Source organism: Hemitrygon akajei, chromosome 3, assembly GCF_048418815.1.
Source record: "Hemitrygon akajei chromosome 3, sHemAka1.3, whole genome shotgun sequence".
Taxonomy (NCBI): Eukaryota; Metazoa; Chordata; class Chondrichthyes; order Myliobatiformes; family Dasyatidae; genus Hemitrygon; species Hemitrygon akajei.
The window spans coordinates 67,466,253-67,491,609 of NC_133126.1; the positions used below are offsets into that span (position 1 = coordinate 67,466,253).

Consider the following 25,357-nt stretch of genomic DNA (forward strand, 5'->3'; position numbering starts at 1 on the left):
TAAATGGGCTGGGCAGGATGATGGTTCGGCATGGACTAAATGGGCTGGGCAGGATGATGGTTCGGCATGGACTAAATGGGCTGGGCAGGATGATGGTTCGGCATGGACTAAATGGGCTGGGCAGGATGATGGTTCGGCATGGACTAAATGGGCTGGGCAGGATGATGGTTCGGCATGGACTAAATGGGCTGGGCAGGATGATGGTTCGGCATGGACTAAATGGGCTGGGCAGGATGATGGTTCGGCATGGACTAAATGGGCTGGGCAGGATGATGGTTCGGCATGGACTAAATGGGCTGGGCAGGATGATTTGTTAGCATGGACTATATGGGCTGGGTAGGATGATAGTTCGGCATGGACTAAATGGGCTGGGCAGGATGATGGTTCGGCATGGACTAAATGGGCTGGGCAGGATGATGGTTCGGCATGGACTAAATGGGCTGGGCAGGATGATTTGTTAGCATGGACTATATGGGCTGGGTAGGATGATAGTTCGGCATGGACTAAATGGGCTGGGCAGGATGATGGTTCGGCATGGACTAAATGGGCTGGGCAGGATGATGGTTCGGCATGGACTAAATGGGCTGGGCAGGATGATGGTTCGGCATGGACTAAATGGGCTGGGCAGGATGATAGTTCAGCATGGACTAAATGGGCTGGGCAGGATGATGGCTCGGCATGGACTAAATGGGCTGGGCAGGATGATGGCTCGGCATGGACTAAATGGGCTGGGCAGGAGGACCTGCTTCTGTGCTGGAGGCTAGGACCCTAAATTTGAATGAATAGTATTTGAATGAGAGGAAGTGCATTTTACAGGCAACTCAATTCTTGAAAATACATCTTCCCTCCAAACAATAACTCTTGCTTTTTACCTTGCAGAAGTGACCAGCAGAAAACAATGAATATGTTGTAATGAGGAAGCGTTTGCCAAATCCTTTATCAAAACGATTTTCTCAACATTGTGTCTATTGTTCCATGTCTCCCAGCCACCACCCCAGCACATATTTGTTTGCTTTACATTTAGATTGTCACCTTTGGAATGAGGAACAATAAAATGGTTCATTGTGGTTTTCCATAACATAAGCATATAAATGTTCTTATTATATAAGAATTTAGACCGCCTAGCTCATCTGAAATTGAATCTCTCTCTCTATTACAGCGGTACCAACTTATAAATATCTTGATAAAATCGAGGCCTACAGCAATGTTTGATGGGGTTTTTATGTGGTGATACGATTATATCGTCATTCTTTCAGAATACTGACATTCTCTGATAATGAGATAGCACACACATATAGAAAGAACCAGAGGAGCATGTTGAATATAAAACCAAATCAAATCGCAAGCAATCATTAGTCATAATTGAGATAAGTGAATATCAGCTGACTGCCAATAAGGAACAGATAAATAACTGCTAATTTTATAACAAAATATTCAGAGATGATGATAAGAGACCATAAAATTTGAATGAAGTAGACATGCTACTGAAATAAGAGCCCCTTTAGTCTTTAATTTCACATACATTGTTGTGTTGTGTGAGCAGTGGTTTGTGTACAAATTATAGGCCACTATTGAATCGAGTACACTATTACTTAAATTTTGCGTTGCCTCTCACCTGGCAGACCTTGGCAAATATGAAGGTCATTTAGAATTTAGTGTGTAATATTTATGTGGAGAAATAATTTTTGAACATGTTACTGAGTGACGTGTCTGGTCGTATCAGTGAAGCCAAACTTGTACCATTCTAACAAATAAGAACCTGCAGGCTAATAGAACGTTTTTATTTGTTGAAGTGTTAGTACACCTTTCTCTACAAACCCAACTGCAATCCCTTATGGTATAGTCAGATTTCTGATATAGAGAAATATGGAATTAGATTAGTTTGTTTGTCAATCTGCCTTCAAAGAAAATCTTCAAAATTAATTTCATTGTTAATGGAGAAATTTGTTCTATGACAGAACATTGTGCATTGTGTATTGTTTCTGGAGAGAGAGTAAACACAGCATATATGTATGAAAATAATGTGGTTCTATCATATTAACACCAGTGTGATTTGATAAATCAGTGACGGTTCAAAGAAGTCATGATCATCCAAGTTGAGTGGAGAACATCTGCCAATTATTGTTCTGTGGAGCATCTTCTGTTCTAACAGTGATTAATTGAACAGCAATACTCTGAGTATTAATTGTTTGTGAAGATAAACACAAGCACATTCTTCAACATTTCCCTTAATTGTTTATATTTTTAATCGTATATTCGATGAAAATTTGATAAGGTAACATGCAAAACAAACATTCTAAGATAGTTAGTCTTATTTGTTGTGTGTCACATCCAGCCATCTCTATTTTAAATAAGGCTCCTTTTGTTTTGCACACTCCATCAGATAAATCACTGTATTGCTGATTGTGATGTTCCAGCACAACCTGAAACAGCTAAACATTGTCCAATGCATCCAAGAGTAATTCCCAAGTTGAATGTGGCCAGCAGGTTCAGAAGATGCAGGTGTATACTTTTCAGGCTGTCAATCAAGATACACCTCACTTAGTAACTTTCTTGCAAAATATTCCAATCATACCAGACAACTGACATGTCAATTACTTTGAAGAAAATAATAAGAGTGAATTTTAAACCATGATAACTTCAATTCATTCGGTGTTTATTGTCGGATTAGAAATTTCCATCCTTAGTTTGTCAACATCTTGTGGACCTGTACTGATTTTTTAATGTCTTTCTTTGTGTATTTCCTGAGCTATGTATAAATAAACATTTGCAGCACATATGTAATAGTAATAATAATAATAATAATAATAATAATAAAAGGCCAAATAGGCAGGTGGGCAACAGGAAACCCGAAAGAGATACTGATAGTATTCAAAGTAGCCCATCAACACTACAGATTGCGACTGCTGCAAGTGTTTCTCAGGAGCAGCCCACTTACAACTGAGACCACTCAAGCAGCTAAGTGAAGAAAGACATGCATGAAATTGTCTTTAGAAGTAAAAACATTCATAATGTGTGTACACTACCAGGTAACAGAAGTTGAAATTGCCGTAACAAGATACAGGGACAAATTTCATATCCCTCTGTGCAAGTAAATGTAAAACGAATAGCAGATCAATGTAGACTATTAGTAAAAAAATAACTTAATCCTTATAGACATGCTAAACCAAATAAAACATGAAGTTGCACAAGAGCTAGAAAGAAACCAACCTAAAGATCACGACAATATCGCACAAGGAAATAATGAAGATGCAGCACACTGAAGCACTGATGAAAATACCATAATTCATTGCTTCACTATTGGACACCAACAGCAACAACATAGTTCCAGAGCCTCCACAGAATGCTGATAATGAGGCAGAGCTTACAGGCAAAATTATCCTAATGTTTAGCACCACACCAACAGAATATATGGGCATTTACCCAACAAAAAGACCCCACATACCAAAACAAACTACATCATCAAATTTTGCAAAAATTGTTGATAATCTCAACAATATTATATTGCCACAACATTTAGGAAAACAAAACATTTGAAGAACTACACACAATAACATACTGTGCAGCATTAACAGCAGTGCAGTACATTGGCTCCAAGATAGAGGATCGCATTAATAGAAACTCAAAATTGAGTAATGAAAGGAGAATACCAAAATGGTAGAAGAGATTAAAAAACAGAATTGAAACCTTAAGAGCAGAAATAGTCCACCTAACAGAATATAAAAAGGATAACCCAAGCAAGAAAGTTAAGAGAAAAGCTAAGGAAATATAAGGTCCATACAAGATGCCATCAGCCTAACAAAAACATGATTGAGTTTATAGATACACCAATATGAAACCTTGGTGCATACAAAGCCAGACTAAATAGGGCCATGAAATGCACCAGATGACGAAAACAGAATTATCAGTTAAGAAACAATGAAAAATGTTTATGGAGGACATTGAAACTAAGTTTGATGCATCAAAATGTCACCAACCTCAGCACAGAACAAATACAGAGATAATGAACTTTTGGTCTAATATCTGGTCAAACAGGGTGAAGCACAATCAAGAAGCAAGTTGGATTTGGGAGGGAAAAGAACGCACACACATGATTGAAGAAATGTAAATACCTGAAGTTACAATGGGTATGCTGAAAGAGGTTATAAAAAATACCCATAACTGGAAAAGTACTGCAAGTGATAATATTCATAAGTATTGATATAAAAATTAACTTGCCTTCATCCGATCTGTTATTGCATATCAACAATTTTCTTAAACATCCTGAAAAAGTGCCTAAATTTTTAACAGAAGGTAAAACATACCTTTTAGCTAAAGGGGAAAATCATAAAAGATCCATCAAAATATTGTCCATTACTTGTTTATATACTATATATAAAATTGTAACATGTACAGTATGCAGCTAATCACCACTCACTTTGATAACCACCGTTATCAAAATAAAAGGTGACTCAAAGTGCAGTATGGTTCTGTCTAGCTTCAAACCCGCTCTCTAATTAATCAGACGAAAATTGGGTATCAAATCAGAAACAATGAAATGAGTTATATGTTAACACGTTTTAACATGGATGATTTGAACTTTTATGCTGTTTTATGAGATAAGCTAAAACAATTAATTCAAATAGTAGAACTATCTTCAAGAGATATAAATATGAACTTTGGGCTGGAAAATGCAAAACCTTAAACATAAAGAAGAGTACAATAGAGCTAGTAGAATACAAAACAGAGCAGCTTGATACAATTGATGGATGAATATGAAACATATAAGTATATGGGATATCAGCAAGGAAAGAAAATAGGTCATGGCATTTTAATGGAAAAACTTTTGACAGAACTTACTTCAAGGCTTAAGAAAATCTGCCAAACAGAGCTTAATAGTAAAAATATAACAAAGCCAATAAACCCTTTCGCTATACCTAAATTAATGTATTCTTTTGGCATAATATTTTGGTCTGAAATAGATCTGGAAAATTTACAAAGAAAAATAAGAACTGAAATGACAAATTTCAGAAAACATTATGTACATTTGAAAGTGCTTAGATTAATACTACCTAGGACAGAAGGGGTTAGAGGAATAAAGACGTTAAAAATCTACACAACAATCAAAGGAAACTTCTAAGGATATACTTTCATCAATGAAAATAGGATTCAGCACTCCACTAGAGCATATGCAATTCCGATAAGAAAAATACACCATTAAACTTAAATGAGACCACAGCCCAGGGAAGTGAAGACTTTATCACTATTGAAGAAAAAGTTAACCAATGGAAGAGCATGACCCTCCATGGAAGACATCCCCACGACCTGAGCAGACTAAATGTCAACAGGAAAGCGTCGAATCCCTGGCTCAGAGTTAGAGATGCAGAAGGGTTCCGTGTGGCAATACAGGATTCGGTGGTTAACAGAAATAATCATCAAAAAAGCATAATAAAACACCAACAAATTCAACATGATAGATGTAGAAAATGCTGAGAAAAACCAAAAACAATCCAATACATTACAGAATCCTGCAGCAGCTTAGCTAATCTGATTACTTATACAAGCAAAATCAAGTGACAAACATCATTCACCAAAATCTTGCTTTAAAATACAAACCCATAAAAGAAACCATATCTTACTATAAATGCAAGGCTGCTCCAGTTTTAAAGTCAGTCCCACAAATTATATTACAACTGATCTGTTATTACAGATAGGACAATCCATAATAGCTATTTGGATATAATAATACAGCATAAGCAAGCAAGAACAACTTCTAATAGATATAGCCATTCGAATCACACATAACATACAGAAATCGAGAAGTGAGAAATGCCAGAAATATGCTGAAATAAAAGAAGAAATTGGAAGACTATGGAACATCAACAGGGTATATGTTGTCCCAGTAGTAATATCTGGTTTTACCAGCTTGAGCTGAGAAAAAAATTAAAATATAAGAATAATAATAAGAATTAATAATGATAATAACTTTAGGGGCTTTTCATACAGGTGACACAGATTTTTAGGAGACGGACAATTTAGTTATCATTGTCTATATACCTTATTGCCAGATGGTATTGCAATAGATTGTGAGAATAATGAACAACAACTGAATATGTTTTATCTTTTGACCAAACATCCCAAATATTTTCAAAGTGATCAATTTTAAGTTTAAGCTCTCCTTGTGTGATACTGACTACATGCATCACCTTTAGTATAACAATTTCTGCACTGTAGAATTTTATTTAATTTTGGTTACTATTTTCATGGTCAGTTAATGCTGTAAGTAATTATCCCAGAGCTGTTACAAAGTTGTGAACCAGGAATAGTTACAACTTCGGAATATAGTTTCAAAAATAGTTTAGACTTTTGACTATCTAGCTTCAAATGTGTCTGAAAATTTGAAAACAGTGTGTTTCAAAGGTACATTTAATATCAGAGAAATGTATACAATATACATCCTGAAATTCTTTTTCTTCAGGTATGTACAGGTTTGGGTCTGAGATTGCCAAATGAAAAACTGAAGGGTCAAACAGAAACTCTTGTTACTATCTTACCAATAATGCTGCACGGTGTATATTTATTCTTAATATTAATATTAATATTAAATCCCAGTCAAAGAAGGAAAATCTGTGGCTGATAATTCAGAGCTATTTTTGGATGCAATAATGAATTATATAGATCTCATCTTTTTCCTAGTTATGTTTAATTTAATTCAAATTATTCAGCATTTAAATTAGAAGCAGGCTATACCTTCATTATATTGTTGAAATATTGCATCTAAAAATATGGCAATGGAATTAGTTCTGGGGAAGGGACTAAAAAAAATGAGCGGCAGGATGAGTAAACCCACAGCCAACAGTGGAATAAATTATGTAAATTGATACATTTGTTATTCAGCAATCTACCCTCACACTTGTAGTATAAATACCAACATACTGTGAGTTCAATACATTAGTATTTAAGTTGCATAATAGGTGTACTTGTAGCATCTGCCGGAAACTGAGAAAACACAGAGTGCAAATGTTTTATAATTCAAAGAAAATGTCAGATAAAACAGTATTTTAAAACTCATGCAAGTTGACTGCTGCTGAATCATTAATTGACAATAATAATCATATTTCTGATGTAACATAATGGAAAGATTGTATATCAATTTGATGCTTAACCTAAATATTCTCTCCAACTTTATGTACATAGCTTTGCATTACACTTGCTTAACCCTCTCACTTTCCAAAGCACTTTAAAACTGACTCAACATATGTCTTTTCACCCTGTGTAATGTTCCCTGATAGCTAAGTGTGAACCAATTGGTGTAGAAATTTAAGCCAATCAAAGTGCAAATTGCTGTTTAACAGTGCAAGAAAAAATAGTAAAGGATAGAAATGTGTTTCTATAATATGTACCATTCATAATTGATTAGGTATATATTTTGCCATGTTTTACAAGTCCTTTTGAAACATTACAGAAAAATAACTGTGCAAATAAAATGTCACTTTGTTTTGTATGTTTGTAGCAGAAGACACCATCTGAGTCTTTCATTGGAAGAGAAAAACGTTCCAACTCACAGCCATACATTGGCCGTCCTATTAAACTGGATAAGATTTACCTTTCCAAGGTTAAAGTGCCTCACACATTTGTAATTCATTCCTACACTCGTCCCACTGTTTGTCAGTACTGCAAGAAGCTTTTGAAAGGACTTTTTAGACAGGGAGTACAGTGTAAAGGTGAGTACTGTAATTAGTATGCATATACTATTGCCTTAAACAGTGAAAGCTGCAGTTCCTCTGGAAGCATTATTTGGATTAAATTATGTTCTGAGTTTATATTTTCTCAGTGATGTTTTGGCTCAATAAATCAAGTCGTACAAAACTTAGTGAAGATAACAAAATCTCCATTGCATATATTTTATGTTACATTGAGGATATATGTTAATGTTATTTAAAATTCTCCTGCATGAACAAGTTTTCGACATTTTCTATTTGAAATTTGCAACTCTTATTTTTTAGAGCTCATTTACATTATAACTAATGTAGTTCTTTGCCACTTCCGATCAATTTAAATTGTGGTATGATTTCAGATATTAATGAATATCCAAGAGGTATTTGCCTAATTTGAGAAAATCTGCCAATGTTGGAAATCCAAGCAATACACACAAAATGCTGGAGAAACTCAGCAGGCCAGGCAGCATCTATGGAAAAGAGTGCAGTTGATGTTTCGGGCCGAGACCCGTCTTCGGGACTCACTGCGAAGATTCTGCCAGAGATGCCTACCATGAAGAACTCTAAATCTTCCCTTTGACGGGAGTGCAGTGAAACCCTCTCTCACTGCTCCCCCTCTGATCTCTGCTGAGTCCTGATGAACGGTCTTAGCCCAAATCATCGACTGTACTCTTGTCCATAAATGCTGCCTGGCCTGCAGTGTTCCTCAAGCATTTTGTGTGTGTTGCCTAACTTGAATTTGGTTTTCACAGAACCAGCTACTTCAGAAAGTAACACACACAAATGCTGGATGAACTCAGCAAGTCAGACAGCATCTATGGAAATAAATAAACAGCATCATTTCCATAGAAGCTACCTAACCTGCTGAGTTTCCCCAGCTTTTTGTGTACATTGCTTTGGATTCTCAGCATCTGCAGACTTTCTCGTGTTTACTGCTTCAGAAAGTGGTATTAAAAAGTTAGCCTTTAGGAAAAGGCAGATGCTCCAAATTATCCATGACTTGTTTGATTTTTATTTTCCCTAAAATTCACCCAGTTTGAATATCTGGAAGTATACCATGGGAATTTTCACCCGTTTGAAGTGGTTAATCCAAAACTAAACCAAGAGTTGAAAAGTGCACTAATATTGCTAACTTGTAGAATTCCATTCCTTAGAAGTGTATTTTGATGTTCTGAGAGCCTAATGCAAACTCTACTTTCTCACACCATTAAAAAGACTCGGAATTCTTTAAACCAGGCTTCACACTGCACTGACGTCAAGCTCTCCATTGTGCCAAGCTCAAGTGCTTCGATATGATTTCCCAAATGGGTCTCATCACTTCTATTTAATGCACTGAAGTTAGATCAGAACTATTGCCTTATTTGAAGCAATACCTACTTAAAATACTTCTTTGTTGAGTGGAAGGTGGACGTATAACTGTAGGCACACTCTGTGCTCTCAGCTGCAGAGAACAAAAGTTCAAAAATATTCATAAATGCCAAATACTGCTGTGATAAGAAGTTCTATCGTGTAAAACTGAAGACAAACGGAACAAAAAGGAATCATGTCACTGAGCTGTTGAGCCATGAAACAAAGAATTCTATATCCTAATGTTAATTTGAGATGAGGCACTCAGAGGCAGTGTTGATGAACCAATTTCTTTTTACGATTATCTCTGTTGACAATAAATTATGATATCATACGTATCAGCTAACTCACATGTTTCCCAGAGAACCAGCAGAAGTAATTGGCAGCAAATTTGCTTTGAAACTGAGGCTTGACGTGGGAAAAAACAGCTTGCTCCTATCTTAACTGTTGTCCTGCGGGACTTGGTGAAAATAGTCAAGGATTTCATAATGTTCAAAGAATAACATAATAACCTTGCTAATTTGGTGAAGATCACAAGGGGACTGATAAACAAAATTACTGCAGTGATCTAGTCCCAGCTATCTTTAATTGTCCAATCATACATTTGTTATGAGGTTAGGAATGGGAATATTTTCGGACAATTGCACAACACTGAATTCCATTCAGCATTCCTCTGATAATGAAGAGGAATGCCTTTATGCACCAAGATAACTAAAGCAGCTGGCCTTGAGACAACGAATGATAGGTAACATTGATTTGTCATACAACTCAAAAAATTCAGTGGCATTGTAATTGGCAAATTCCAAAGGCACCAACATGCAGAAATGTAACATGCATAAACATACATTAGATGCAGGTCTGAGGTAGTGGACTGTATGTTAGGTGCCTCAACTACTGATTCCTCTAAACCACTTTCAAAATATAAATCAACTCACTTGCCTGTGTGGATACATCTGAAATAGTCCTCTAGAAAATCACTGCCATCAAAGAGCAATCAATCTAAATGACTGGCACCTCATTTGCCAGCATAAATATTGAAATAGTAGTCTACTATTATTGGACTGAATGTTATCGTTGAGGTCTAAGAAAGTGATCAAGGCTTTTACTCCAGTAATTCTGAAATGTGTGACTTCTACTAGCTAAAATGTCAGGTGAAATACAGGGTAAACCATACTGAGTTAATATAGCTAAAAACATCAAAATTTAGGTTTGGTTAAGCAGAATTGGTGAGAAAGTTCAGTTTCATCAGCTGATGTCCTTGGGCATTCCTTTAACCATAGAACACTACAGCACGGCACAGGCTCTTCAGCCCTCCATGTTGTGCCGACCCATATAATCCTTAAAAAAATACTAAACCCACACTACCCCATAACCCTCCATTTTTCTTTCATCCATGTGCCTGTCCAAGAGGCTCTTAAATACCCCTAATGTTTTAGCCTCCACCACCATCCCTGGCAAGTTATTCCAGGCACCAACAACCCTCTGTGTAAAAAAACTTACCCCAATGTCTCCCCTAAACTTCCCTCCCTTAATTTTGTACCTATGCCCTCTGGTGTTTGCTATTGGTTTTCTGGGAAACAGATACTGACTATCCACCCTATCTATGCCTCTCATAATTTTGTAGACCTCTATCAAGTCCCCACTCATTCTTCTACGCTCCAAAGAGAAAAGTCCCGGCTCTGCTAACCTTGCTTCATATGACTTGTTCTCCAAACCAGGCAACATCCTGGTAAATCTCCTCTGCACCCTCTCCATAGCCTCCACATCCTTCCTATAATGAGGTGACCAGAATTGAACACAATACTCTAAGTGCGGTCTCACCAGAGATTTGTACAGTTGCAACATGACCTCTCTACTCTTAAACTCAATCCGCCTGTTAATGAAGCCTAGCATCCCATAGGCCTTCTTAACTACTCTATCAGTCTGTGCAGTGACCTTGAGGGATGTATGGATTTGAACCCCAAGGTCCCTTTGTTTCTTAAAGTATGAATAGCATAGACTGTCAAAATGAATAAATTAGAAATGGCATCTAAAATCCCATTTGTTAACATAGGCTTAGATTTTATAGGAGATTTCTCTCAATCCTCTGACTTGGAGCACACTAACAAAACGTGTGGATATCAGACCATGTTTGGAGTAGAATTTCCAGCCAAATTAACTTTGAATTGGTTGGATATTATATGTACAAAAATCTTAGGAGCAAATTTATTGAAAATAGGATGAATTATTAAATGTATTGCAAAGCTGTGTTCACCACTTTTAGACAAACTTCCTTATAAATATGCTTTGGTGTAACCTAAATGTCTAGCTAGTAATCATAATATTAAAATTACAATAGCAATCATGCTTTTTGAACATTTTAACATGGAGTAAAGTACATTATTAAATATGTGGCAATGTATCATCCAACAAAGTAGGTTGTGGACTGAAGGGCTTGTATTGTGCTGTGCTGTTCTAAAATGAGAAGCAGTTACATAAGAACACAATCAGCTTGAGGCTTCCTTCCAAGTCACAAATCATTGGACATGTGTCAATACATTCAACTTTGCTAAATCAGAATTCCAAAGGTTCCAATGCAAGCACTTTAAGAAAATGTAGTAGTTCATGCTAAAAAACTTATGGAAGCACCTGAAGTATAAATGAGGCAGGCAAAAATATACTACTTCCAATGATGCCAATATGCTGTTTCAGAGGGACTTTAGCACAACAAAGCACTGCTTTCATGAATTTTTATATTTCATTTACTTGCTCTAAAAGTATGTTTTATTGAAACTTTTTTTCATGTTGTTTTAACTTGTTCTCGCTGTAATTGAAGAAACATCTTGCCCCTTCTGCCTCAAATGTCAGGGAATGCTTGGTTAGTTCCTGCCGAAGAATATGTATCTCTCTGGGAAAATGGCTGCTTACAGTTTTGTCCCTCTTAAACCTCTGATTGCATGTTGACGAAAGACTAATACCTGATTCTGTGTTTCCTGAGCAAGCTCATTCTGCATCAAGATACCATTGAGCACTGCTCCACGATGTTTACTCGGCTCTGCGCCGAACTATGGGACTCTCTTCGCAGACTTAGTTCAGAAATGCTATTTGCTTTTGCTGTTGCATGCCATTTTTTTCATTGCACATAGGGTGTTTGATGGTCTTTTTACGGATTATTTTATTTTCTTATGTTTTTTTTAATGGGCATGATATATACATTTTTTGGGTGTCTTTGTTTCGTGGCTGCCTGTTAGGAGACAAATCTCAAGGTTGTACAATGTACGTGTACTTTGATAATACATGTGCTTTGAACTTTAAATGTTGAGATAGCAGGCCACAGTCTACTTCAATTATCACATTGTCTTACAAAAATCTGATTGAGTTGAATTGCATATCCATATCTTTGCAGAATTCCTTTTGTAAGAACCGTTAATACAAAATATGCAACATTCTATTCAAATACTTTGAGGTAAATATTTTATTTATCTTCTGCATTAGATTGCAAGTTCAACTGTCATAAGCGTTGTGCCCCTAAAGTGCCAAATAATTGCCTTGGTGAAGTGGCTGTCAATGGTGGTAAGTTGGAATGCCCATTTCCACATCTCAAGATGTCAGTTTTATAAGGAACTTTGAAAACATCGTTTGTTGGTGATCAAGAATAATTTTTGCTACAATAACATTCTTGAATATTCTATAAAATGTATATGTTACGTGATTATGTGTGAAATCTATTCACATTAGCATATAATCACATATGGTGCATTCATAGTCTGTGCATTCCCAAGCATTTTTCTCTGTAATTAGAACTAATTCAAACATCCCAGATGGAAATTTTGATTGAGTTGTGTGTTTTGTTTATTTAATAGATTTGCTTAGCCCTGGAGCAGAGGCAGATGTGGTGATGGAAGAAGGAAGTGATGACAATGACAGTGAAAGAAACAGTGCAATTATTGATGATATGGAAGAGTCCATGTCACACGACTCTGAAATGTTAATCACAGTGACCCACAGTGACAGTGCTGACATGCACGACCATGAACATGATGATGCAAACCGTGCAATAAGGTTAGTCTAAACTCATTGCAATTGATATGAGGGGATTCCTGTTAAGTAGGTACATTTAATTTGACTGTGCTTTGTTAAATGTTTCTCCTGCGTGGCATCTAATAGAATACTAAAGCTGCCAGGTGTGTTCCGTAACACAGTGGTTCTGACAATGCTGGCTCAAGGAAAAGATTCGCAGAAGAAAGAGAATCTTTCTTTTTAGATGGCTGGTTCCGAATCACCTCATAGCAATGACTGCTTGCACTTATGAGCATCTTGAAGTGCTCCAGGCCACATCACAGGAAGATAACTCATGGGAATAACAAAAAAGAAAGACGTTTTATGAAAGCTTTTGAAAACTGGGATAAAGTTATCATAGGAGAAGTGTTTCAAGAGGAATCCAGAAACTAAGATTAAAAGTTTCTGAAGGTTTTATGTTCAGATGTGATGGGGCCATGTACATCGTTAGTATAGCAGAAGAAATAACCTGAAATTGTAGATGCTACAGAGAAAAACATATATTGTCAAATTATTTTCAGTAATGGTATCACCTTATCAAGGTAGGGATAAATTACAATGATGAACATTCTGAACTTAGTAACTTATGAAGGCTAATTAATTTAGGGTTGTGAAATCAAGTGTGAAGGACTAAAAGCGAATTTTGAAAATCAAACAAACTGCAGATGCTGGAGCTCTCAAGTAAAAACAGAAATACACATCATGTTAGGCCACTTCAATGGGAAGAGAAACAGAGCTAATGATTCGGTTTGAAGACTCATTGTCAGAAATGGAAAAGAAACAAAAGAAAATTATCTCCAGAATTTAACAAGTTTAAATTTATGCATAGTAAATTGCTGGAAGAAGCTGAGAAAGGGGAAAGGAATTCCCACACAAGGAAACACCCATTGAGGAGTCCATGTCTTCTCTGCATCTACCCAAAGACTTCATATTCTGCAACACGTAAAACCTCAGGTGAAGTGCTCAGTAGACAAGTTCTTGTACTTTTTTCCATGAGTTGTCACAATTTTGGAGAGAGCGTATATTGATCAATAGTTTAGGAAGGAGAGGATCGCACGAGGGTGCAGAGAAAGGGATAATTGAAGGATGAGGAGCTGATTATGGGCCAGTAGAGTGATAAGAAGAAAATCAGGGGTGGGGAGGGGGGAGGGATGGAGGAAGTTTCTGGGATTTATTTTACAAGGTTATGGGTACGGAGCGGGAGATGCTGCAATAATTGAAAATGAAGAGTTATAGAAGCATCTCATTGAGAGAGAGTTTTGTCTTCATCTCCAACAGGGGTCCATGTAGCCTCTGTCCTGTAATTCGTGCAAAAATTGGCCTCAACCCTTCACATAAGAGTTTTTTCAAAGCCCAAAAAGTTTTTAGAGTTTTGAAAGGTGAGAGAGTTGTGGAGAAGTAACATCAGTTGTGCGTTACGGTGGTGCTAAGATCACTGTGGGTAACCCAGGCCACAGATCCATTAATGTGGGCACTCACGGTATGTAGTTATGATAGAATCCTTTCACATGTTGCATAAAAACATACTCCTATGTTAGAGAATTTCCAAGCCATTGCTCCTTATATAATTATTTCACAGAAAATTTCAGATAAACAACCTTCTCCTTCAACTAGATGTATTGTAGGCCAAGTGACACATTTTATCATGTTCACAGCTGAAGATTACACACCTTCAGCATATGCTGGGATCTGTGATATTCCTACATCCACTAAATCAAAAGGGTTTTCAACACATTTTTAAACACTTTATACATTAATTTTAAATCATGGCAGATATAAAAATTTTATCTATTCAATAGAGCTTTAATGGATTTGTAAAAATCATAATTAAAGAACTATTGATAAATTATTGATAAATGGCAGATATTGAAAATCATATTAGGAGAGAATGAAGAAATTAGCACATGAAATTTGTGACAAATTGGTCAATTTTTGCAAATAAAGATAAACTGACTAACCTTTGTTGGAGTCAATGCTGAAGTTAATGTTTTGATACATTATATAAAATTACTACATATGCAACACGATATTTATTCTGGGTTAGTTTTAAATGTCTAATGCATTTGTCTATACAGACTGAAGAAATGGAAATGTTCTTTGTTATTTTGCTTCATGTGAGAGGCATAGAATTTTCTGTTTCAAAGGCTTTGCTTTAATCGAACATGGTTAATTAACCATGTTCAAGGAAGTTGTTTTTCTTTCTGCCTATAAACAAGATTTCCCACATTTGGTACAACAAAGATATATATGATTCTTTTTTAAAATCTTGAGCTGAATATTGTTGCTAAAGTACTCGATTGGTTTCCACACACAATTAATGGCAGCTGACATATTGAGGCCCCTGCCAACATCGAAAGTTTGAAGTGGCTATTTCAAAGTCAAAATCATAGTTTTTTAAGATTTTCTTTATTCTTTTTTACCAAGCAGAGCACTTCTGTTTTCCAGACTGATAAACAGGGCACAGCTTGACTCTACTCTTGTCAGACACAAGTGTAAAACTGCTCCTTCCTTTGCAATCTGTTCTTGCCTAGTGTAGAAGGTTGGGAGGATGTATTTTTAAGTGTAATGTGGACAAGGCCTGCTAATTACTTTGGGAAGTTTGTCATTGTATTGTATCTCAGAGCCCACAATTTGCCTCATAGAACCCCTCGCTCTTTATCAGAATGAGATTGGTCTTGCATTTCAGTTACTTACAGTAACCATGGAGCTTTGTTGCACTGTATAATGAGAAGAAATCTTCTTAAAGCAGCAAAATGCAACATAATGTGAGATTATTTAGCAAGTGAAGTTTTATGTAATCTGCCCCAAATTCCTCTCAGTTTGTAACAGTTCTTAAATAAAGAAAAAGATAATTTGCTTGGCCATTGGTTGGTGAACTACTCTATCTAATCTAATAGGCCATTATATTAGACATTTTTCTACTCACCAGGTTTGGTTTGATTATAGGAAACAGCCAACCACGGATGTTTTCAATTGGCATTCCTTTATTTATTGCTGGTTTTTCTTGAAGAGTACCTAATTGCTTTCAGCATGGCTAAGAGACAGAGAAGCTTTTAATGTACAACAGCACAAAATTAGTAATATCACACTGATTGCGGCAGTGAGTTTATACAAGCTCTTTGACAAAGTCAGCAGTCTTTTGGGATACCTTCATACCAAGTTGTGTGTGGTAGTAGCTGAACTAGAGGAGTGGGGTTTCAAGCAACCCTCAAGTTACCAATGAACAGAAGACCCAGATTTTTATTATCGCAAAACTGTGTGTATTTTTTCAATGACATTCCCCTGCTTAGTGAGGTAGGCATTCACCAGTGGTCATTTCCTCTGAACTTATAGATGCCAATAGACATTAACTTTAGAACTCCTAACATATCTGCAACAATCCGTATAGAAGTTTGGCTGTGGCTGGTAGGAATGTCTCACACATATCTCAGCTTTGTTCCTTATAATGATCTTTTACGAGGGAGTTTTTCACATCCCAGATTTTCTCAAGTTACAGAAAGCATCTGATTTTATTTTAATTTGCATTATCCAAGCCTTTATGCTTACTTTTTGAAAATTGATCCCTGAACTAAACAGCAGCAAACAATCACTTTAAATCAATTTTAAATTAAAAGTTTCAACTACATTTTAATAATGTACAGGAACACTTTGGGATTGAAATGGCATGACTTAAACATTTAATCTGATACTAGATGTGAAGTGATTCTACTGTAAAAAGCTTGGGATTTGAATCTAGTCAAGCTGTCTTTAAATGTTCTCCTGCACAACCCAGGAAGATTTTTGGTGAACTGATAGATAGTGGTCATGCTTTTCTTGATTTGATTATACTAATTAACTGCTGTAAATTGAGGTGAATGCATTGAGCTTATTACGTGATATAAAGCAAACACCAGGGAAAGCAACAATTTGTCATGTACCTTGCTAATGGAAGTTATGTCAAAATTCACAACTTATTAATTTTTTTTGGATTAAAATCTTTTAGTTTTAAATATGACAAAGTTGATGACAAATAGAGTTTCAAAGTTAGAGTGCTATCGAAATATATGCTTAAAAGTTCGGCTCTGATGGCATTGCAGAATTATTTATACATTGAGTTTACATACCACATATTTCATTGTACAGTTTTATCTTGGAAAGTAACATGGCTTCCAGCTATCATCATTTTAACAAAATGGAACTCAAAGTACTATTTATTTTTGTTTAGATAGAGTGTATTCTGGTTAATTGGGACATTTCGGGACCGGTACATTATGGCCCAATTAAGCAACTGCCCCAATTAGCTGAAGTTTTATCAAAATAGTTGAAAAGGGATTAAAAAAAGACAAACTACTGTTTAACTGAGTATGAAATTAGGTATTTTAATGAATTACAGAGTAAATTAGAATTCTACCAATGCTACTACAGTACTACAAAACTGTGTATTATGTTCTAATATTTATTAATGGAGGAATTTATGCAGTGTACAATGCTGTGTATGGGATAGCCTCTTTGGGGGCTTGTCGTGTCCATTCTGGGGCAGCTTAATCACCTTTGGTCCCCACTAGACACTCAGTTCTCACCTGTGGCTCCAAGTAGCTGTTTGTACTGGGGTGTGTACAGTGGCCACACCCCAGTTCACTATTTTGACAGGCTGGTTAAAGCAGGTGAGGATAGCCAGTGGAGCTCATACCCCTGTGAAATAGGGACATGCCTGTCCTAGCATGTGAAGTCAGTTTTGGCAGACTGGGTAGATGAGATCAACAGTGAGATCTAATGGTTAAGAAAGTGGTTCTGTAATGCTTCGTGGAGAGCAGGAGGACATGATAAGGCACAGAAGTCATGGTTATCCACTGACCCCAGTTTGTGACTATTGCTCGTACCGCTGCATCCAGACTTTCGAGGTCAAGAGAGTGGAACTGTCCCGGTGCAATGGCTTTTCCACTTTAAAAACTCTCACACCGGTTTCACTGCCATTGTTCGACATGACTGACAACAAACATGCTGCCGTGTACTTTTGATTGACTGTAAATGAATAAATTTAGCACAGACACCTAATGAACTGCCTTCATACAATGTTTTTGATGATTGGCTCCTCTGAATCTTCATTTTCATTGTAACATTCAAGATGATTGTCTGTACTTCCAAATTCTTCATAGGTCTTAACTTGCTGAAGTAGTGAAATTATTTCATTTTCAACCCATGCTCGCCCCCCAGCCGTCTCCGGCATCTCCAAGCCTGAATGCTTGAAACTGCAGTGAGCAAAACAATGTTAATTTGTCTTACTGCTTATTTCTCACCAACTATCAGTGACAAAAATCACTGCTTTTTGAACACAAACACGCATCTGATGCTATTTAAAAACTGTTAGCTCTAAGCAGTCTAGTATCTGCCGCCACACAAGTTCACGTGACTGACACTAGTTAGAAATTGTCCAGCAGCAGTCTCCTGTCCCAATTAAGCAGCATAGTGTCCCAAATAAATGAAGGGAATCCCAGATATTATTTTGATTAAATTTTATTCTTTAAAAATTGTCCCAAATAACTGTCTGTTCCAATTAACTAGAATCCACTAAATATCTATTTTAGTTGCAAGAAAAATATGTCACAGATTGATTTGCAGTCGGCCTTCCTTATCCACAGGGGATTGGTTCTGGGACCCCCTGTGGATACCAAAAAACACGGATGCTCAAGTCCCTTATATAAAATGGCATAGTATTTGCATATAACCTACGCACATCCTCCCGCATACTTTAAATCATCTCTAGATTACTTATAATACCTAATACAATGTAAATGCTATGTAAATAGTTGTTACACTGTATTGTTTAGGGAATAGTGACAAGAAAAAAAGTCTGTACATGTTCAGTACAGACGTAACCATCGTAGCTATTCTGGGAATGCTGATGCTGCCTCGGCATCAACGGATCCTGATTCTCCCATGATTTTTACGTTCTTGAGGCTGTAGCGCTTTACATAGTTAGCCAGACATCCCTTACTAGCCTTAAACTCCTTCCTGTCGCTCACAACACAAGTAGCGAACGAACGAGACACAAGGCCAACAATGCTCAACTTCTGCGTTTTCCCGATCCGCGGTTGGTTGAATCCGCACATGCGGAACCTGTGGATAAGGAGGGCCGGCTGTACTTTTCTCCCTAACAATATATTCTATGATATTAACCTTCTTTAATTCAATAATAAATATTAATATCTTTGCAAAGGCAACATAGAATTTCCATTATTCTCATTCTATTGTGAATTTCCTGCAAGGTTTGTCACACTGACAATTCGGACCTAACAACCATAATTACAGTTCCTTGCTTTTTATCAGAAGCTGTCAATTTAGTGGAAGGATAAGTAAAGTACTGATATGTGTTTTCTCTACAAGCTTTCTGTAAGCATTCTATCTCTTCAATTAAACTGGGAAGGCTGTATAACAGGAAATGATTTAATTGAAGAAATGTTCTTGATTACATCAATGAGGCAAAATTAAAAACATATTTCTACATTTAAAGCATGTAGAGTCCTAGAGTAATACAGCATTGAAACGGGTCCCTCAGCCCAGCTCATCCATGCTAATCATGATAACCACCAAGCTGGTCCTATTTGTCTGCATTTGATTGCTATCCCTCTAAATCCCTCCTGTCCATGTATTTATCAAGATGTCTCATAAATGTCGTCATTTTACCTCCCACAGCCCCTTCCTCCGGCAGCTCATTCCATACAAGCACTATCTTCTACATGAAGAAGTTGCCCTTCAGGACATTTTAAAATCTGTCACCTCTCATCTTGAACCTGTATCTTCTAGTTTTTAGTTCATTTTCCCTGGGGAAATAAAAACTGTGTTCATTCACTCTATCTATGCCCCTCATGAGTTTATACACCTCTCTAAGAGCGCCACATTGATTTATATAGCTCATATACGATCACCCTGAAAAATGACATACAGAAAGTAACAATGATTTGCTCTTAGTGATCATAGATATAATAGCTTCTAAGATATGTTTGTGTTTGTTGTTGAAACAGCAGCACACTTGTTGTTTCCAAACAGTGTGCCTAATTTTTACCACTGGACAGGCAGTCCCCAACCATGGCAAAAAATCTGCAATTTTATTGCCAGATTCTTGATTGATTAGGGCATGAAAAGGAATAGCGGGGCGGGGGGTGGGGGGGGGGAGGTGAGGGGAGGAGAGAGATTCGGCCTGAGAGGAAAAATGGATCAGCCATGATGAAATGGCAGAGCAGTCTTGATGGGCCAAATGGCCTAACTCTGCTCCCATACCTTATGGTCTTGTGGTCTTATGATAGCAAGATGACTGGATACCTGGAAATGTTATAGTGGAATCAGTTTGGGGTTGGATGAGTGGTGGTAATGAAGAAAGGACAGATACTCAATGAGGAAATGCATAAATTGAAACAAAATAATAAGAAAAAGTTAAAATTATAAGAAGAATAAATTAAACTTGAGTATAAAATTAGTGAAAGATACTGGAATCTGTTGGATCTTAATATATGAGAAAATAAATCGATAAGTGACTTATAAGAAATTTGTTCTGTTTGGCATTCACAGCATATCAATGAGAAAGATGCCACCATTGGAAACTCACTTAGAATATATTATCCTTTACTCATTAATTGTAGTGGAAAAATAGAATCAAGTAATGACTGTGGAATGTTGAAAAGAAAATTAATTAAGTGGTAGATTTTTCTCCTACCATATTAGATCAGGGTTGTCCCGCAATCTTTTAAAAATACAGAAACACAAAAATTGTTTATACACCCTGTTCTCAGAAGAAAACTGAAAATTGAAAAGAACTAAATCAAGTTTGGTGACAGGAAAATGCAGTAGTGCAGAAGGAAAAGAACAGAAAAGAGAAATTAAATGGTCATAGAGTCATACTGTACAGAAACAGGCCCTTCGCCCTAACTGGTCTATGCTAACTAAGATTCTGATCTAATCTAGTACCATTTGCTTGCATTTGGCACACATCCCTCTAAACTTTTCTTATCCATATACCTTTCAGATGTTGCTGATATAGCTGCCTCTTGCATCTTGTCCATATACTGACCACTCTCTTTGTGAAAAAATTCTCCCTCAAGTTCCAGTTGATCTCTCCTCACTCACTTTAAACCTATGCCCTTTATTTTTTGATTCCCCAACGCTGGGGAAAAGACCGTGCCTATTCACCGTAATCTACGTCCCTCATAATTTTATACATCTCCTTATTCTCCTGTGCTCCAATAATAAAGTCACAACCTGTTCAACATCTCCCCATAACTCAGTCCTTCAAGTTCCACCAGTACCCTCGTAAATCTTTTGTGTAGTCTTTCCAGCTTAATGTTGTCTTTCCTTCAGCAGGGTGACCAAAACTGAACACAATATTCTAAATGCATTCTCACCAATGTATGTGTACATCCCAACTTCTATACACAGTTCCCTGAATGATGAAGGCCAGCATGTCAAAAGCCTTCTTCAATAAATTATCAACCTGGGATATTGCTTAGAAGGAACCAAATACTGTACTCCTATATCCCTCTGGTGTACAACACTCCCCAGGCCCTATCATTGACTTGAATGTCCTACCCCGATCTATTTTCCCAAAATGCAACACCTCACACTCATTCCGAATTAAACACCATTTGGCATTCCTCAGCCCACTTACTAGCTGATGAAAATTCCTTTTTTGAAATTCCGATAAGCATCTTCACTCTCAATGGCACCACCTATTTTAGTGTTTTACGCTAACTTACGGAGCAAGCCTTACACATTCTTATTCAAATCATTGATGTAGATTCCAGTAGTAATGGTTCTAGCGTCAACCCCTGGGGAACACCAGTAGTCACGGGACTGCACTCCAAAAAACGACCTTCCATTATCATCCTGTGGTTGCTACATTGTGTATGCAGTGCCCTAATGCAGGGTTTCAACCCACAGGATTGACAATTCCTTTCCCCCACAACCTTCACTCCGGCAGATAGTTTGTTGGCCCTGTATAAAGCTTGCTTAATTTGCGGAATTCACTGGAAGAGGTGAAATTCATAAATCATATTAACCATACACTTTTGAATCCACTATGAAAATGCATAGATTATTTTTATTTTCAATTTGGAACAACCAACACATAACTGACCATGAGAAACGCACTGAGGTTCATGATTAAGGGCAACAACTTTTGGTGATTGCCCTTGTTAATGTTCATATGTCAAACTAAGTGAACCAGGGATTTGAAGTCCCTTCCATTGAAAAGGTGATCAGATGGGTTAGCTGGAATCTGAGGTGTGAAACATTTTACCAACAGCATTACCATTCATTATTATCACCTTAATTATGTGTGATGGTAATTTTTCAACTGATAATTCTGTGCTCTTGTATAGTATTGGCAGATCCAAATTCCTGCATAGCATGATCAGAGATCCTTCTTTTAGTTCAAGATTATATGATGGCACACGAGGTTGTGGCAGACAGTCTAAAAATTAAACTTGACAAATTCTGCAGGTGCTGGAAATCCAAAGCAACACATACGACATGCTGGAGGAATTCAGCAAGTCAGGCAGCATCTATGGAAATGAATAAACAGTCAACGCTTCAGGCCAAGACCCTCCCTCGGGACTAGAAAGAACGAGCGAAGACGCTATAGAATAAAAAGGAGGGGTGAAGGGAAGGAGACTAGCTAGGAGGTGATAGATGAAGCTGGATGGGTAGGAAAGATAAAGGGCTGGAGAAGAAGGAATCTGTTGGGAAGGAGAATGGACCATAGGAGAAAGGGGGAGTGGACCCAGGAGGAGGTGTGAAGAGGTAAGAGGCCAGAGTGGGGAATAGAGGAAGAGGGGGTAGGAAAGGAAATATTTTTACCGCATGGAGAAATTGATATTCATGCCATCAGGTTGGAGGCTACCCAGGCAGAATATAAGGTGTTGCTCCTCTACCCTGAGGGTGGCCTCATTGGAGCACAAGAGGAGGATGTGGACCTTCATGTTGGAACAGGATTGGGAATCAAAATTAAAATATTGGGATACCGGGAAATTCCACTTGTGGCGGATGGAGCAGAGGTGCTCGGCAAAGCAGACACCAACTTACACCATTGTAGACGAGGCCGCATCGGGAGCATCAGACACCATAGATGTCCCCAGCAGATTCGCAGGTGAAGTGTTGCCTCACCTGGAAGGAATGTTTGGGGTCCTGAATGGTGGTTAAAAAGTTAAACAGGAAAGTGAACAGTAATATCTGTTACATTCAAATAGTATATTATACAGGTTGTCTGAAAAACATCGTACTTTGTGGCCCGAGCTGCATCTTAGTTTTTTGATGCAAAAATTGCTCTTTTATGCAACCATTGGTAATTCAAATAGTGTTGAGTAACATGTGGAAAAAAATGCTGGCATCAGATTGTGAAGTGATGTAACAATTTGGCCAAAATTTTTCATCTACTCATTCTGTTAAGTATTCATGTTTATTTCCCCATTTCCAAATTAGGGCAAATTGAAGCAAACTCTTTTGCAGATAGATTCCTGTCAAATGCACTGGCATACTGGTTTTCCAACTGTAATCATTTAAAATTTTCCCATATATAGAATGCTTTAATGCAGGTTCTAGTATCTCATGCATTTACTGGTAGTGTTTAGTGTTCAGCTATCACTGAAGTACCAGCTCCCATTAGTTTATTGCTGTGTCTAGGTTTCTGCAACATTCATCCTGATGTTTCAGTGGCTGCTTTCTGAGCCATTCCATTCCATCCATCCCAGACAATGAGTTTCTAACCTTTAGAAGTTTATTTTCAGTGCAGTTCAGACCCCTGGCCAATGTTGTATGTTGGAGTCTGCACGTTGACCTCGTTTAAAAGGAGTTTAAAAGCATAGTATGCCCTTTCCCCCCACACTAACCACACTGAAGCAATGCCTAATAATGTCAAGATCATAAGATCATAGGAGCAGAATTAGGCTATTTGGCCCATTGAGTCTGCTCCTCAGTCAAGGCCATGTCAGTCATCTTTTATCTTAAAACTTTAGCCAAAAGTAAATGAGCAAGGGAAGTTTCCCGCCCCTATGCCCCCATTTCACCAGAAGCAACAAAAGAATTTTATCTGTTGCTCATTTCAATTAGTCTGTGTAATAGTGCAAGTATGTAAGGCATTTCTTTGGTATCTCACAAAGCTTAGTTCTTTCTCTTGCTTATATTCATCTAAATATTTCAAATCGGAATTGGTGTCCCACGAGAACTCAGAGCACAAATTTTCCATTTCGTTTGATCATTTCGATAGACCAAAGGTACTTGGGTCCGTTTCAGTAAATAATTAGTACTTCAAAGATAGCTCTGATGAAATTTTCCTCAATTTTCAGTGGAGAAAATTTAAATCAGGCCACCTTTATATTGTGATGGGTATCATAAGGTTCAGAAAAAAACAATAATGCACTTCACTGTGCTAAAATTTAACAGCTAAACATAACTTACATATAGAATTTCTGTCTTCTGGTTTGTTTCATGACTAAACAATGTGTGGGACACACTCTCCATTCTATGAAACTCTGCAGTGACCTACTTATTGGGCCACACAATGATGAATTTAATATTGAATATAAACCTGATTTCAGTACAAGAAACTCAAAAGTAAATGTCTGAAATTTACCTCAAAAATAGATCTGGAAAAAAAAATCTCATCAATTTTCAATGGTGACAATTGAAATTAAGCCCCATTTGGGCTGTAGAAGATTTCACATCTGTACGCTAAATGTAACAACTCCAAAGTTATAGGTTTCAAGAATGTTTTTAATTCCAAACCATGTGCAGGAAACATGGACGATCTTTTATTATACACTCAGCGGCCACTTTATCAGCTAACTCTTGCACTTAATAAAGTGACCACTGAGTGTATGCCTTTGGATTAATTACATCAACATTACAAAATCATCCAGACATTGGAGAAGTAACAACGTAAAACTAATTTGACAAGTTCTAAATGCAATGCAACTAAGTTTCAATGAACACTTACAAAATTTAAAGCACTGCAATCTAAACTGAACATTCTTGAAGGAGAAACTCATTGAAACATGAGCTTTAACCAAGAAAGCCAATGTTTAGTCTCTTTGCAGAACCACATACTAGGCAGAGTTATATCTATGAACGACTATTTAAACCAAGCCATGGAAGGTTTTCCTTTCCAGGGAAATACTTGGATAATCTGTCAGAAAGAGCATTAAGGGAGAAGTAGAAATATTCATAATACAATAAAATATTGAGGGCACTAGGGGTGATCTCAGGCATCAGAAAATGTTTTTGTCTCATCCCAGGTTACATACACTTGC

General features: G+C 37.1%; 1 protein-coding gene across 2 annotated transcripts in view; it reads left to right on the plus strand.

Moving 5' to 3' along the window:
• The window catches only part of prkd1 (protein kinase D1), a 323,070-nt gene that overhangs the window by 266,081 nt on the left and 31,632 nt on the right, over positions 1–25,357 (plus strand). Inside the window, exons 5-7 of one of the 2 annotated variants that reach the window (XM_073040080.1) lie at positions 7,493–7,703; positions 12,519–12,596; positions 12,887–13,085. In XM_073040080.1, coding sequence (XP_072896181.1) covers positions 7,493–7,703; positions 12,519–12,596; positions 12,887–13,085 — 488 coding nt within the window. The remainder of the gene's footprint in view (positions 1–7,492; positions 7,704–12,518; positions 12,597–12,886; positions 13,086–25,357) is intronic. The other variant, XM_073040082.1, reaches the window with a different exon arrangement.